This window comes from Colius striatus, chromosome 17 (genome assembly GCF_028858725.1).
Source record: "Colius striatus isolate bColStr4 chromosome 17, bColStr4.1.hap1, whole genome shotgun sequence".
Lineage (NCBI taxonomy): Eukaryota > Metazoa > Chordata > Aves > Coliiformes > Coliidae > Colius > Colius striatus.
In genome coordinates, this window is record NC_084775.1 from 4,158,495 (window position 1) to 4,175,613 (window position 17,119).

At 43.9% G+C, this 17,119-nt stretch overlaps 1 protein-coding gene across 1 annotated transcript in view; it reads left to right on the forward strand.

Moving 5' to 3' along the window:
* Nucleotides 1–17,119, forward strand: part of MED13L (mediator complex subunit 13L) — a 187,007-nt gene that overhangs the window by 160,539 nt on the left and 9,349 nt on the right. Inside the window, exons 19-28 of the mRNA XM_062009731.1 lie at nucleotides 1,577–1,800; nucleotides 2,408–2,600; nucleotides 3,921–4,368; nucleotides 5,804–6,023; nucleotides 8,608–8,796; nucleotides 11,293–11,516; nucleotides 11,968–12,110; nucleotides 13,495–13,653; nucleotides 14,597–14,773; nucleotides 16,956–17,110. Coding sequence (XP_061865715.1) covers nucleotides 1,577–1,800; nucleotides 2,408–2,600; nucleotides 3,921–4,368; nucleotides 5,804–6,023; nucleotides 8,608–8,796; nucleotides 11,293–11,516; nucleotides 11,968–12,110; nucleotides 13,495–13,653; nucleotides 14,597–14,773; nucleotides 16,956–17,110 — 2,132 coding nt within the window. The remainder of the gene's footprint in view (nucleotides 1–1,576; nucleotides 1,801–2,407; nucleotides 2,601–3,920; nucleotides 4,369–5,803; nucleotides 6,024–8,607; nucleotides 8,797–11,292; nucleotides 11,517–11,967; nucleotides 12,111–13,494; nucleotides 13,654–14,596; nucleotides 14,774–16,955; nucleotides 17,111–17,119) is intronic.

Consider the following 17,119-nt stretch of genomic DNA (forward strand, 5'->3'; position numbering starts at 1 on the left):
ATTGATGTCTAGAAACTCGCCCTTTCTTCTGGACATAACCTCAGAACAAATGGGCTCTTCATATCACCTTATGTTTTGGAGGGAGGCTGTTCACAGAGCTTTAAAATGCCTTAAAGGGCTTTTGAAGCATATGCTCGAATACCACAGTGGAGGTTTTACCCTTTCAGACTGATGAATCTCTACAGAGTTCAGAAATGCTGGGTGAGGATAACGCTCCCTGTCAGAATCTGCAGTTTGGCTTGCACTGAAGCTAGCTGCTGTGTAAATAACACGAGCACAGGAGGCTTTAAAGTGGTACCAAATCATGATGGGGAAGAGGGGCTTCCTGAGCTGTACAGGTCTGCAGAAAGTGGGGGGTGCCCTCTCCACAAAGATTTGCTTGTTCCAAGGTTTCCCAGGCTCTTAAGAACTTTCAGTGTCTCCTGGCTGTGATACTTCTGGCAAATACAGATTGTCAAACAGATTTTGAATGTGCACATTGCAAATTAGTGTCTGACACTGAAACCTGTATTTCAGCCTCAGCCAGTGCAGTCTGGCTCAGAGGATGGGTGTTTCCTTCAGCTCCCTTACACTTAGTTTTACTCTTGGTATTTGATACATTGCTGCTTTCCTCTGAGGCTGGCACAAGTTGGGCTGACCACAGGTCCTGTCTGAAGCCACTGTGCTTCACAAGGAGCACTTCTGTGTTAGTAATTTTTCCAGCATTGCCAGTTTTTACCAGGGAATAAAGCCGAAGTTGCCATGTGGGAAGCAGCAGAGCCTGTGACACAACATTCAGTGAAGGTTACCAAAACTGGAGCCTATTCTGCAGAAGCTAAGGGGTGCATTGTTGCTTGCAGTTTTCAACAGTATTTCTTCTCATGGCCACAGCTTCTGGGAGATCCCCTGTTACACTGCATGGAAATCCTCTTGGCTGTAACAGCAAGTGTTCTCAAGCACTTGGTGTGTAGAGGAGCAGGAAGCCCCTTGTGGAACTATAACAACGTTGCTTGGCATTACATACCTGGGGATCAGTTGGCCTAAGGATTGTGCTCAGTGCTTTTGCACAGCCCTGTGGAGGTCGATGCACAACTGTAAAATCCTGGTTTTATGTATTCATGTTATTACTTTTGATTGAATAGGAGCTGGTGAGATGTGGTTATGATTATGACCAAGTAAAACCACGGGATTAAGCCCAGGGAAAGGCAATACATGTACCTACAGTGGATACTGAGAGATGTTTTACTACGACTTTCTAGGAAGGTTTAACTGACGCTTGGATCAGCCCTCTCTGCTCTGGCCGACTGAGCTCTGAGTTTATGGCATTTCTGAAGTGCAATATAAATCTTTCCTCTCCTTTATTAAATATTTTTTCCCCAAGAATAAAACAGGCTGTGTGAGCACGTGGTTCATCAGTTGTGCTGCAGCCTCGAGGCGTTTCCACTCTGTGGCTGGACTTCAGGAGCCTCGGCATGGCGAGGGAGGGGTGATTTCAGTGCTCCTGTACAAGGACCCGCTTGCTGGTACATCAGAGAACCCACTGACTGCACTTCAGTTACTTTAACATAATTTTTCCTTTGTTTTCTTCTCTTTGAAGGCTCTGAGGAATCTCCTGAGCCTCTTCCCATCCCGACTTTACTAGTGGGTTATGACAAGGACTTCCTGACAATCTCTCCGTTCTCCCTGCCCTTCTGGGAGAGGCTGTTGCTAGACCCATACGGGGGCCATCGGGATGTCGCCTATATCGTGGTGTGTCCAGAAAATGAGGCCTTGCTCGATGGAGCCAAAACTTTCTTCAGGGACTTGAGTGCTGTATACGAGGTTAGAAAGAGGAATCACACTGAACTGTTTCTTTTCAAGTGTCCTTTCTGCTCTAGTGCATGTTCACTGGGAGAAAACCAGGGGGGGTTTAAAAGGAACAATGGTTTGAATACGGATTTATTTTGTTTTGAGGACTTTGAGCACTTTCCAAGTCCCAGAATACTATTTGATAGGGTTATACTGTGATTCTCTGTGCATTTTGGGGTATTTGTTGCCATCTGCTCTTCCCAGTACACGTTCTCCTATTTTGCAGAGGATATTACATTAGTATCAATACAGCTGCAACCTGAAGGCCCAGCCAAACCTAAAGAGCAAGGAGCAGATTACAGAAGCTGCTGCTCTCTCGTGATTGTTAGGCTGGAGATAAAACCCTTTCCGTTCTTTAGTGTGCATGTTGAGTACTACTGACCATGTAAGATGACTTTGTAACCTTAGTTGTGCTGTAAGTGCAGCTCCAGCCAACAGACAGACGTAGCCTTTCGTTTTCATGTTTGTATGAAGCCACCAGATGTGTGCTGGTAATGAAAACGTTAGGCCACAAACCAGCCTGCATAACTCACACAGGCGCTTGGCATCTAGTTACAAGCCTTTCTGCTTTCCTCACCAGATGTGTAGACTTGGCCAGCACAAACCAATCTGCAAAGTGTTACGTGACGGGATTATGCGGGTGGGAAAGAGCGTGGCCCAGAAGCTGACGGATGAGCTGGTGAGCGAGTGGTTCAGCCAGCCCTGGGGCACCGAGGACTGCGACAATCATTCCAGGCTCAAACTTTATGCCCAAGTTTGCCGGCATCACCTTGGTAAGTTGGCCCTAGCAAGGCTCTTCTGTTTCCCACAGTGTTTTAGAGGTGATTTGCAATAGGTGGGAGCAGGAGGCTGCTTCTGAAGGTGTGGGTTATGATCTGTTTGAACATAACAAAGATATTGTGAGGTGTTAGCGTAGTTTCTTAATCCTTCCACCTTAATCGTGCCCACTGCAGGAGGTTTTGTTGTTCATCACTCTGATGGTTGTGTCAGAGATTCAAAAGCCAATTCTGAACTCTTTTTAAAAGTCAGTTTGGTATAAGATATTCTGTGTTTCTCAAAGATGTTCCACACAGTGTTTTCACCCATCCAACACATCACTGGCGATCCGTTAGCTGGGACAGTGCTGGTCAGCAAGGCAGGCAGTGACCGTGGAGCACCAGCCACCTCAGTGTTTTATTGTAGGCTATTTTCTTGTTTGAAAGTAGCCAGGAACTTTTAAGTGGTTTCTTGAAAGTGCTTGCTCTGAAAAAGTTGTGACAGCTCTTCTGTTTACTTTGAGGCATGGGGACTGGTTTTGGACAAGAGCTGAAGCAAATGTCTCAGGTAGCTGGGCAGTTCTGCAGTGTGCTGAACACTCACCCCGTCCTTTGAAGAGAGTTGGGCACAACAGGCTGAGGCTCATCCATCTCAAATGACCCTGTTGCCTCATTCCATCTGCTTGGAGCTTTAATTTACCACTGGGACAGAGGAATTATTACAACCCTTCTTAACATAAATACCCCAGACTTCCATGCAGGAGTATGTAGTGTGTGCCCAAGCACTGAAGGAACTGGGCTGTTCAGGTCACCTCTGAGGTGTCTGGCAGGAGCAGTGTTGGAAGCTTCCCCTGCTGATGATTTACCACCTCTGTGAGAAAATAAATATTCATTTACTTATTTTTAATTCATTACCTTAAAGCAACCCCTTTGTCATCTGATACCGAGGAGCAGAAATAACTATCTTGAAGTTGCCATTAGCGTAGCACAGGTAGAACAGGCTTTCAGATTGTCAGTCTGACAGAGATGACCTGTAGGAGACTGCAAAGCTGAACACAGCTACCACAACACAATATAGCCAGAGATAATGACCTATCAGTGCAAACTTCGATTCACAAAGCTCCACAAAGTCAGTTCTGTTTGTAAAGTCTTTTGAGTCCTATTAGAACTGAAACTCTGAAGAAGGGATTCCAGGGCAAATATTTATAATAGAGGTTATGTTCATTTAGCATTTGCATACTCTCTGAGTGTATGAAAAGTGCAGAAGATGTTGTATGACTCTGTGGTTAATCACTTGGATCCATTAATCGCTCCTTTCCTCTCTGTGTGCTCCTTCAGCACCTTACTTAGCCACTCTGCAGCTCGACAGCAGCCTATTGCTACCACCCAAGTACCAAACCCCAGCGCCAGCAAGCCAGGCCCAAACAGCACCTGGGAGCACTGGACCTGTACCCTCAAATTCAGCATGTCTGTCAGCTGCTGGGGCACCACAGCCAGGCAGTTCCTTTAACTCCACGCCCAGCAGCGGGACCACCGGCCTTCCCACAGGAAGCAGTTCTTCCTCCTCTGCATCCTCTGTGCCACAGCTGTCAGCATCTTCTGCAACACCCGGCGTTAACCAGATGGCCACGACCTCTACTCCAGGGTTCAGTGGGAACATTGGTTCAGGGCAAAACACCAGCACTGGGGGAAGCACAGCCGAGCGCTCGCAGGGAAACGCGGCTCCCGGAGGAGACACAGAATCAGGTCAAAACTTACCACAACAGGCACAAGAAGGACAGGAAGGGTAAGTTACTGCAGTGCTCAAATGACTCAACATACTTCTAATTAAACGCACGGTTCTGCTGTTGTACAACTCATCACCTTTACATAAATCCTTGGCAGAAGAGCACCCTCTCACACGGGCCGTGCTGCTGCCCAGTTGCAAACAGAGCAGGGCCCATTTTTATTTGTTCATAGCAGATACTGATACAGGAGAGCTGGAAAAAACAAACCTCCCCTTTTTCCCTACAACAAAGCTCAACTGAGCTGCACAAAGGTGGATGTTGTAGTTCTGTGTGAGATGCCTTAGAACACCCCACCTGGCCTGCGTTTGCAGGATGAGAAAGACACAAAATGTCTTCTGGAGTCTCTGTCTTTGCTAGCTTGAATTCACCCATGTCTGGTATCTCATGTGGCACTGAATACCCCTTACCTGGGCAGCTCCATTGTGCCTGTCACATGAACAGTTACAAAATGCAACCCATGGGTTTGGGTTTCTCCTCTTCTGCTTGCATTGCAAGTGTGGTTTCGCAGGCTGGTGCATACCCTGAGGTCAGGACACGGGATTATAGTGCTGTTACTTTAAAATAAATTCTAGCAGCACAACTTTTTTAAAGGTTTCATTATTAATAGTCATCCATCAAACACAAAAATGAGGAAAAGGTTTTTAACATCTTATGTAAGCAACTTCCTGAGCGAACATGGTTTTTATTACTCTCATAATAACGCATATTACTAAGAGTCGTGATATATGTTATGAAGTTCCTGTATCTTAAGTGAAAAGCCCACATCCTGTTGTAGTTTGGGTTATCCTTCAGACATCTGTTTGCTGGATCTATGCAAAATACCATTTCATCAACTGCAGCATGGTTTCTGACAAAGTCTGAGCTGCTTTTTATCACTTACAGATGTTGAGCCTCCTATTCACGGTTGAGGCACGGAGGAGTGTTTTATCAAGTAGAAAATGTTCACTTGCTCCTTCCATGGCTAATGGAACCTTTTCTGTTACTGAACACACCACTTCAGTCTCCATGCACAGTGCTTTGGCACTTTTTCTCAGGTCTCAATTCCTTCTCTCCCCTTTCCACCTCTCTGAAAAGCAAACCCTGAACACCACCACGAACCAGACGTGTGCACACTTAAAAACCTCACAGCACTCAGTCACCTTTTCCATATTCTTCTGACAGGATTCACTCTGATTGTGTCAAATGAGACTATGTTAGACTTTCTGGTGAGTACAGTGTAGGGATGATTAATACCAGATATTTTGGATGAAGTGCTGTCAGTAACAGGCATCTCTCCTCAGTCACGCCTGTTGTGGGTTTTAGTTTTGCTTCTGGATGTAAGAGTCAGTCAGCATTTCCCTTTTTCCTCCTCTGCTTCAGCCTTGCACACCTTTACAGAAAAAGTCACTAACAACTGTAACTTGCCTTTGAATTGAACAACCTGTGTGTCTCCAGTGTTACAGAGAGGGAGAGGATCGGGATTCCCACTGAGCCAGAGTCTGCTGACAGCAATGCCTACCCTCCAGCAGTTGTCATCTACATGGTGGATCCTTTTACCTACACTGCAGATGAGGAATCTGCCTCAACCAACTTTTGGCTCTTAAGTTTGATGAGATGCTACACAGAGATGTTGGACAACTTGCCTGAGAATATGAGGAATTCTTTCATTCTCCAGGTAACTCTGCCTTCCTCTGTCACTTCACACTTGACACGTACACCACACTCAAAGATACACACAAGAGATAACATTTAGGTGTTTATGCTTACAGACTATTTTGTTGGCAGCACAAGCCTATGTATTAAAAACCCACTTGCATTTGTTTTGATGAGGAAATTAATTTAAGGCAGCCACAGTATCCTTGGATCAAATCTGTTGTGTGTTTCTAGCACTTATATACACTAGAGGCTTCCTGGAGGGGGATTTCAATTATTTAACCTGCAACTTGGGTCACCATTGCCAAAAAGGTCCAGTTGCTCTTTTGATTACTTTGCTGTTGAGCTGTTTCCTTTTTACAGTCTCTTGATTTATACTGTTTAATCTAAAGAAGTATGTGAACCCAGACATTTAATGCATAATTTAACTATTGTATTGTTATTATCTGCTGCTTAAAAATAATTTACCGTATAACTTGGCATATAATAATAGTTACTTACTATGGAATTACTTAAGAATTGAATTTGTGGAGTCAGAAGCAGAGCTTGGCCTATTGCCCAGACTGCCTGTGTGTTGCCATGCCTCTTATTTCACTGTGGCTCGGCCCAAATAAACGGGGGGAGAACTTGGAGGCCAGAGATGACAAGCTGTGCACCTACATGTGCAACACATGCATGAGGCAGCATGTGAATGATTCCTATATAGCTTATGTATGCTCAACTTAGCTTCAAAATGGTCTGAGTTGGTTTTTACCAAAAGAACTGGAAGTTATGACAGTGTCTCAAACTGGCCTGGAAAACGTTTGTCGTCTTTGGTAACCTTGAGCTCATCGTTCCCTGAGATGACGGAGAAAACTGTCACCAAATTACTTTAGGCTTGGGGATGAGCTGAACAATCAGATTTGCCACTTCATATTGTGGTAGACTGCAGGTCATTTAATTGATTCAGACCCGAAGATCCTAAAAATAAAATAGCCCCTGAAACTGCAGTTTCTGAAATAAAAGAACACGAGAACTGTGTGTTGAAGCTGTGCCTCAGTCTGCTTAGAGAACTCATGGGCTTACCAACTCTTTCCAAGTTTAATTTCTGGCCACTTACCATTTGTTTCTCAAAATATGTGGCATTCTGCCAGTTTAAGTCAAAATAGTAGACAATTTTCCCTAAGTAATGGGTAACACGATACAGTTACCAGCACAATATTCACACAGCTGTACTGTCGTATACACAAATACACAGTTATTTCAAACTAAATCAAAGCCAAATGTTTGCAGATTTATTACAATTCATACCTAGAGTGGAAAAGCTTCTGAAACTCTTGGATCAAGAAGTTGTCTTTTAAAACCACACAGCTGAGTGTAGCAAGCAGAATATGCTCCCAAAGTTCCAGTGGTTCGAGCAAAAACCATAGAGTAGTAAAAGTTTTGTGATGCTGAAGCTTTACGACTGAAAAGATCCGTTACAAGTATCTGCTTGGATCTCATGCTGTGACATACAACATCAATACTTTGCACTGACAGTTCCTGCCCCCAAGATCTCACTGTTCCAAAGACAAGACTTTTCCAAAGCCTTGTGGAGGATGTGTTTATCAACAGTACATTAAAGCAGGATGAGTTTACAGGGATTTAATTCTGATTTTTTAAAGGGATTTGAACTGGAGACATTAATTTTGTGATGCTTTGTTTACTTCTCTGCTTTCTGAAACAAATACAACTGAACAGCAGCATGAGACTGCTGAGCTTCCACTGTTCCCTAAATTGAAAAGGAGAAGCAACCACATAAATCCTTGTAATAGAATTTTAATTCTCCTCTGCAGTCCTTCCAAATGACACCACATAGTGCTGATTCCCACGTGAGCAGCAGAGAGACACTAATTCTAGCCACAGACTGTGGAACCAAACCTGCCTGAACACCGAGTTCAGAATGCTGAGCTTAAGAGTAGAAGCCACCTGCAAATCAAGGTGTTGGTCACAAAAACTGGTTTTATAAAAACCAAAGGTGCTTGAGCTTGGGTGTTGGATCTTTGCACTTAGGATTCAAGGAATTAAAGTTGCAAATACCTCCAGGTTTTGGGGTATTGCTGTTAAAAGCCACCAGTAGCTACTTCTTGTGGCATACTTTGATAAATATTATGCATGTAATTAATTATGTGCCCTTCCCAATTTGCAGTATAAATGAGAAAGGGGGCTTCAGAACTAAAGGCTTGACTGGGGAAAACAGTCTTTGTTTGGTGTAGCTGACTGGGTTTCTCAGTGTTTTTCTCACAGAAAGCAAACTCCCTGTAGTTTGTAGGCCGCTGTGTTTGTCAGCTGTCACTGGTGTATTAGTGTTGTTATCATTGCCCTGGAAGAAGACTCTTCCATTGGGTGGCAGGAGTCTGAGCTTTCTGAGAGATTTTGCACCCCTAAAATATACCATTATAATGGGAATCCACCTGCTGAATGTTGCAGTTGCTCTGCCAGGGAGCCACAGACACTGCAGGCAAAGAACTGAACAGCACCAAGTGTCACGGTCGTTACATCACTAATGAATGTGTGGATCTGCTTGGCTATTAATGAGCAGCTCTTTGCAGCCTCTCAGTCATCTTTTGTTTGTATGAATTCCATAGATTGTGCCTTGCCAGTACATGCTGCAGACAATGAAGGATGAACAGGTTTTCTACATTCAGCACTTGAAGTCCTTGGCATTCTCGGTGTACTGCCAGTGCAGGAGGCCACTGCCCACACAGATCCACATCAAGTCTCTCACAGGCTTTGGGCCAGCTGCCAGCATTGAGATGACCCTCAAAAATCCTGAGGTTAGTCTTGGTGTTGAGAAAATGAAAACCTCTTAATAAAGTGTAACCAACTTCTCAAATATCAAAAAAGAGTAGAAAAAATACCTCTAGGAGTCTCTTCTCAAGGCATCCAAGCCAGTGATTGTGTACAGGGAAAAGGTAAGTGAATGCTAAATAGGGAACAGGAGAAAAAATATCAGAGTACTTGCTTTCCAAATATCTTAAGCTTCTGGTTTTGAGTCTAAAAGGTCAAAGATCAGTGTGAAAGAAGAGAAAATTTATAGCCTTTACTTGGGATTCTGATCCATTTGTGGTTTTAGTCTATAGTGCTCCTGCAAGAAATTATGTACAACCCTTATTTATATACACATAGATATGCATAGATAGGAATTAAGTTCCCGTGCCAAATTACAGAGATGACATTAATTCCCTGAGGCAATGGAGAAATCCCCCTATTTCAGTGGGCTTATCTTTCATCTGTTTATAAAACTGTAAATATTCAAGCCCCGTGTGTGGAATTTCAAGGATCTCAAAAGGAGAACAATCCATCATACTTGCCATGGATGCTTCTCATTCTTTGATAGGTAATGATGAGTGTTTTATTTAGATTTAATGGACCAAGTAAACACTTACCTTGGGATAAAGACATGCTTGTTAGGGTTTTAAACCCTAGTTTCAGAGTCATCACAAACCCAGCCTGGCAGCATGTTTCATTACTCACAGAAAGCCATAAGCCCTCACGGCAAACTTCTGAAAGCAGCATCACCCCAGGCATCTCTTCTTCACAGTCTCTCCTCAAGCTTTCCTCAAGAAGGTATCACTTCAACAGGGTCGGTTTTGCAGCAAGTTACAACAGTCATACTTCAAGCTGTTTAGGTGTTAGGGGAAGAGCAGTGAACTTGCAAGACCTCTGCAAGCATCTCCCCCACTTTAATGTATGTCCCTGCACTGTTGCCAGTGGTATACTTGTAGACACAAGCAGAAATACCCCTAAATGTCTCTAAGAAAACACTTTAACTCATTTTCCCCCTAAGCTGATTAACTTGCACTTTGCATTTCACATCTAATTTCCTGAAGATAGAAAAGACACTTAAAAAAAGGGGCAAATGTTTCCATGAGCAGCTCACATACCACACAGTTAATCAGATCTCTACTTTTGCATCTGCATGCATTTACTCTCAATCTGCAGTGCAGACTTGCAAACTTTGCCTGAAACATCAGGAGAACATCCTGGCCATTTCTAAATGATTGAGCATGTCTGGTGAGGCCCATTGTGGCTTTTTTCTTCAGAGAGGTGTTACAAAGCAAAGATGGTTTTGGGGCTGACTCTCTGGAAAGCAGCTTTGCAGAAGGCAAGCTGGAGATCCTGTTGGATAAGGTCAGCATGAGCCAGCAATGTGTCCTTGCAGCAGAGAAAGCCACCAGCAGACAGGGCTGCATTAGGAAGGTGCTGACAGCAGAGCAAGGGAGGGTGACTGTTCTCTCCTCAGCACTGCTGAGGACTCACCTCGAACCTACTGAGTCTGGCTCTGGGCTCATCAGTACAAGAAACACTGGACAGACCAGAGCAAACTCAGCAAAGGGCCACAAAGATGAGTAAGTGATTGAACACTGAAACTACTTGTCCAGGCAGGCTGAACATCTCCATGAGGGGAGATGGCGTCCAGTATCTCTGTATGTCCAGTGACGCCCATGCTCAGAGTCCTGGGCAACCTGCTCCATTGACCAGCGGGAGGTTTGGACTAAACGATCCGAGGGCCCTTCAGTCTCCTGTGATGTTGTGACTTTTGTTGGGGTTGTTTTTTAACAAAAGGTGGATTTAATAACTGATTCCTGTCAGGCTCTGCAGGACTGCACATGTGTTATTTACAATACAAATTTGTTTCTGCTTCTTGTGCTGTCTTACAACCTTTCCCAGGCAGGGCTTCGGGGGGGGAGGGATGTCACATGTACTTCAACTGTCTGATTAATTAGTTCAGTTCTAATTTGAAAAGTCAGTATTTCTGAAATGAAACTTGAAAGACTTAAAGAATTTCTGACATGATGCCTGATGTTCATGAAAGTGTGTTACACCTGATGCCTGAAACCATCCGTGAAGTCTGAGCTCTGCCTGAGGACTTCCCGAGTCGGAGTCCGTGGTACCTCACATCACATTGTGCTGTCTGTTGTTCTGTGGAGGGATGGAGGCGAGCAGATGGCATCAGTTTTAGCAGAAGGATATGCAGACTAACAGGTTTAATCTCCTGACTGTCTGGAATCAGCCTGTCCAAAGGCTGTTTTCACACCTTAGTTTCTCTGTGTATAAAAACAAATCTCCAGATAAGTGCATCAGCTTTAACTAGCTGAAATGAATTGTCTCTAACCACCCCTTTCCCAGTGTCTCTCTTGACTGCCAGTGCCTTGAATTTATTTCTTCAGACTCGCATTTTTCTGTACTCACTGTCAATCTGTTTGTGTGCTTCTTGCATTAAATAGTTGTTGCTATATCTGCTGATGATTGCATTGACTTTATTGCAGAGGCCCAGTCCAATCCAACTATACTCACCTCCTTTCATACTGGCACCCATCAAGGACAAGCAGACAGAGCTGGGGGAAACGTTTGGAGAGGCCAGTCAGAAATACAACGTGCTTTTTGTTGGATATTGTTTGTCTCACGACCAGCGTTGGCTTCTGGCATCCTGCACTGACCTTCATGGTGAACTGCTGGAAACCTGCATAGTTAACATTGATTTACCCAACAGGTAGGAACCTTGACTTTTTACCTTCTTCTGTCTGTAGTTGCCATCTCTCACTCTCAGCACTTTCTTGCACATCCTTCCTAATCCCTTTTCCTGCTAATGTGATCATGAGAACGTTACCATGGTGACATGTCAGCTGGCACTTGTATAAACTGCAGAGGAAAAAGGCTCCTGTGTTGCACTTGTTTTACAAATGTTCCCCACAAATCTTACCTTCAAAAGCAACTGGGATGTTGCTCAGTATATTGACACCTCCTTCATATCACTGCAATAACAATCCTGAAAGCAGAGCTGACTTTTCTGCTTCTTGTGAATAAAAGGTAAGTCAGACACTCCACAGAGCTGTAAGAACTCCTGTTAGAGGGTAAGCAGTGAGATAACTGGATAGAATAGGAATCTGACTGTTGGCCTCGGTTCTCTTCTTACTTTTCCTTTTCTCTTCCTTAATGTCCAGGTCACGGAGGAGCAAGTTGTCTGCACGTAAGATTGGCCTGCAGAAGCTGTGGGAGTGGTGCATTGGAATAGTGCAGATGACATCCCTGCCTTGGAGAGTCGTCATCGGGCGGCTCGGCCGCCTGGGCCACGGGGAGTTAAAAGGTGTGAAATGTCAGCACTGTCACTCTGGGAGGGTGGGAACTTGAATGGTCAATGGCCTGGGTGTGCAGGGCAGGACAAGTTTATCACCAACCAGGAAACTGAGAGCTCTCATCCTGCCCTGGCAGTGGATTTGTGTATAGGTTGGCATAAACAGTTTGCTGGTTTGTGCACTGGGTTTGATGCTGTAGAGGTTGTGGAGAGTAACTACAATGCTCACTGTTACTCCCAAGTGGAAGTCCTGGGTGTTCCATCACGTGTTAGGAAAAGATGTGAGCAGTAGTTATCCTGTCACAGAAACAGGATTCAGTTCTGGTTCAGGGCCTGACTTGGCTTCAGCAGATTCCTCTCGCTGACTTAAATACATTCAGAGTCTTTTCTTCCCTTCCTAATGGCTGCAGCCACTCTTCAGGTTTTATTTGGTAACTGATGGGAAGCAAACGGGATTCTGAAGCTGCTCTTGGACTTCACCCATCTCCTGAGTTGGAACATGAAGATAAATTAGAAGGACAATGTTATTTCATGAGTGTTTGTCTTTTTACATTGCTGACTGAAGGAGACACGACTTCCTCTGGTTGGCTTCTTGTAAGAGATCTGTATTTCATGAGATGGGAATGTAGAACCAGTGCACAGTAAATAATAGTTCAATGTGAAAGCACAAAGAGATAGTCTAGAGGGGGAAAAAGCAGTAATTAAATGCCTTTTCCCATATGGTACTTGCAGGGAAGAGGAGCTGGTAAGGGAATTTAGTCTCCATCACACACAGGAATTAAAAGGAATAAGAGCAGGAAAAGAGTAAGAATTTCATCAGTGACCCCTTCTGTTTGCACACACAATGCCACTTGAATGGCTAAATGTAGTTTCTTGAATGTCTATCTGCCCCTCCACTGAAATTTGCTCTATTCTTTGTGGTTTATTGGTAAGTTTAACTGACTGATGTTGTGTGAATTCCTACCTCTGTGCTCTTACATTCCAAGTGTTGCAGTTACACAGCATGGCAGATGCAATAGGTGTCCTTTTTGAAAACAAGAATCAGTGCACTTCAGGAAAAGATTTGTGTGTGACTAAAGCAACATCCTAAAAGTCTTTTAAAACGAATCCTTGTGTATTTCCCCGTTTCACATCAGATAGGCTGCTCCTCCACCTTACAGGTGGAATGCAAGACTCCTCCTTAGAGGAACACATCATCTGCAGGGAGCAAATACTCTGCAGTACCTGCTGGAATGCCCAGCTTGCAGAGCCATACACCTTGTCTATGTGGCCAGGCAGTCCAGAACAGCAGAGTGTTAAAGAAAGCCAACATGTTGTTAATGTTTTGCTATTTCCAAGCAAGTGCTGGCTGTTGCAGGCCACCATTCCCTTCTATCATCATGTCTATTCCTTTCAGACTGGAGTATCCTCCTTGGGGAATGTTCCCTGCAGACAATCAGCAAACAGCTAAAGGAGGTGTGCCGCATGTGTGGCATCTCATCTGCAGACTCTCCCTCTATCCTCAGTGCCTGCCTAGTTGCCATGGAGCCACAGGGGTCATTTGTTGTGATGCCAGGTATGTTTTGTCCAACTGTGGAAATGCCAGTGAAACTTTTCTTCTTTGATTATATTTATAAGCACATTAATCTGGGGAGACTTTTGTCCGATAAGACCCTGACCCACATGGCTGTGTGTGGTAGAGAACAGGTTGAGCCTGCAGAATTCCCCAAACCACCATGAAGTGTTGGGACTGCAGGCCCTGAGGGGAAAAGATTGTTCAGCCACTGCCATGTGGATGGCCTTTCCCTTGAGGAGGTCACGTTTCCAGGCAGAGCAGCTCTCATCAGCTGAAGTATAATGTTGTAGGCACCCTCACACAAGGAGGGACCACAGACACCGTACGAGTGTGTCCGTGGGAGCAAGGATGAACCCACGTGGCTTTTTGTAGGCTGAAGCTGATTGGAGAGTGCTGTCATAAGTTCTATCAGGCCACAGAGTTAAGCTGAAAGAGAATGAAACTTAAGGTTCTGTTAATTAGGGTCCATGGTGACAAACCCTTACAAACTACTCTGATTTTTTTAAGTGTAAAAGATTCCTCCATGGAACAGAACTGAACAAGCTTGACAATTACCCAAGTGGAATGACTTTCAAAGCAGAGATTTGTGTACCATGAGTAAACAGACAGCAAGTTATGCTTTTTTCATGTCAGATTGGGTTGGATTTCATAATTATACAGATGTGTGTGTCAAAAATGAATTTAAGTCACTCATTTAACAAGTAGATCTTTGATGGAGAGGCAGCAGAACGAAAGGAAAGGTGGGGCATTGTATGGGACTCCACATGACTTGTGATCTTCATTTCAAGCTCTTCTACTAATTTATTCGTTTTAAGTTAAGACCCTTTAAGCACATGTATTAGCTTGCAAACCCAGATTAGAGGCACAGAAATGTAATGGAACACAGAACATGTATTTTGAAGATGATGCAAATTAAAGTCTGCCATTGCTTCTGTTCTGGAAGATGCTGTCACGATGGGATCGGTGTTTGGCCGTAGCACTGCGCTGAACCTGCAGTCATCTCAGCTGAATACTCCTCAGGATGCCTCCTGTACACACATCCTGGTGTTTCCAACCTCTGCTACTATCCAGGTAGCACCAGCAAATTACCCCAACGAGGATGGATTCAGCCCTACTAATGGTAAGTAAGCACCAGTCTGGAGTAAGAGGTGAGATACAGACAGTTGCCTGTTCAGACCATCAGCCTGAAACACCTGAGTGGGCTAGTGCTCCCCCACACCACCTGGACTTCATTTCATTTAAAGAAATGTGCTTTATAGTTCCAGGACAGTATACTGTGGTTTTCTGACCCCTGATTTCAGATAGTCACAGTGATTTTTTTCCAGGAGGGATCTGGACCATTCAAGACACCGAATGGCAGAGGCTGTAAAATGCTTTTTGTTGTGACTCAATCAGACCAGCTTGTTCTTTGCAGTAGTGCTTCTCTCCACGCCCTGTTGTACACAAAGCTTCTGAGGAAGGAGGTGCTTGTTTTAGGATTTTAATCTTCCTGTAAAGAAGGCAAACCAGATGGACCTGAGCATTGTCAGTGCCAGCAGCCTGCTTTCCAAGCGTGTTTAACCCTATAGTTTGTGTCAGCGAGGCTCTGATTAATGCTTCATATCACCATTTTCCTAAGTGTTTTGCTACAAATCCTTAAAAATGATTGTTAAATAATTTAAACTGAGACTAACTTCAAACAATTACAACAGAGGCATTCTATGAAGAGGGAGGTTACAGTATAGAGAGGAAGAAAGGCCCACTATTTTTAATGAAAGAGGCTGCTTTGATCTGTTCCTCCTGGAATTTCAGTGGGCCTCACTGCAGGGAAGTTACCCCTCTTTAATACTTAAGCAGCTGTCCTTTCAAGGCCCCAGAACCCTGGCTGAATGCTGTGCTGACAAATATTTAACCTGCATTAACCTGCCCTTTAGTGCTTCAGATGCTAATTAGAAGCAGGTACAAGAACTGGTGGTTTCCAAAATGGTGTTAAATTTAATTTTCTTAACTCTGTTCTACTTAATGATTAAACTGCTTCCTATGCTATTAGCCATTTCATTTATGCTCTGGAGGCTAAGCAGAGCATGACATTAGTTCTGTTTTGTTAACTGAGGTTGTAGGACAGAAGTTAATAAACTTAAGTTAATTCATTGCTCTTGCAACCCAGTGTTTCTCTTGAGAAGATGAAGAAAAACAAGCACCTGCCTGTTTCAAAACTAGGACTTCAGGTGAAATGAGTTGGGAGGCACATATCCTTTTCCATTTCCCTGATAAACAAATTTATCTTGTCCAAAAGAAGTTATTTGTTATAATGTGTACAAATGCCTGACTCTTATTTAGGGCTTCATATGTTTTAGTGTAAACTTGGCTGCAATTTAATTCATCCAGTTAATTCAGAGAGCTCTCACTGTCCCTTTCTGTGCCCTAAAATATACCTTAACTGTCATTGTACTGTTTAATCATCTGCCTGCTGAAGAATCAGGATCAGGCAAAAACCCCTATGAACTATATTGTGAGGCTTGTAATTGTTCACTCTGTGTTGATAATGTCTTGGCTTTCCATCATGTAAATCACTTGTGGTATCATAACCTGTGTGGCAAATGGCTCAGTGCTGGAATGTACTTCTCACAGGATGCAAACACGTTTCCCCTCCATCGTTATGCCCTTCCCACACATGAACATAAACCAAATTAAAGCAGCGAGTTGTGACAATGCAGCTGTAATTTCTGAGATGAAAGTAAACTGTGAGAAGCTGCATTGTAGGAAATCCTGGAAATAATGATGGAAGAGCATTGCCTGAGCTGGTCTCCCTGGCTCCTACTGATTCCCTGAACAGCTTCCTGGGAGCTGCCAGGGCTGCTCCTGGAGCAGTTGGAGCAGCCGTGCCAAAGGCTGCTGTGTGGCAGCAGGAGCCTGAAGAGCCCTGCTGAGGGTCACACACCTGCGTTTGTTTAATGGATTTCAAGTAGTTCCTTAATGGGTTTCTGGAGCTGACTGGAGAGAGGTGTCATTTTTTCCGTTACAAAGTTCAGTTTGGATCTCTATTAAGCTGATAGAATGGGATTTTTGTTCACTCCACAACCACTGTTCATCATTTTAATAGATGTCTGTCAACTTTGCCTTTCAACTCTGTGTGGCTGCAGTCAAAGATACTAAGAAGGATTAAACAGTCCAAGTGTTTATCTCTGCTTTCATCTATCTCAAGAGTATTTTAAAAAAGGGAATGCTAATCAACTGAAGGGAATGGAAATCAATCACAGCAATTTCTTGACCAAAAGGAGTGTGGCACGTGGGGAATTCTTTTTCTTTCTTTTCCTTTTCAGATGACATGTTTGACCTCCCATTCCCAGATGACATGGACAATGACATTAGAATTCTAATAACAGGGAATCTTCACTCTTCACCAAATTCCTCCCCAGTTCCTTCCCCTGGATCACCATCTGGCATTGGAGTGGGATCTCACTTCCAGCATAGTCGGGTAAGGCTG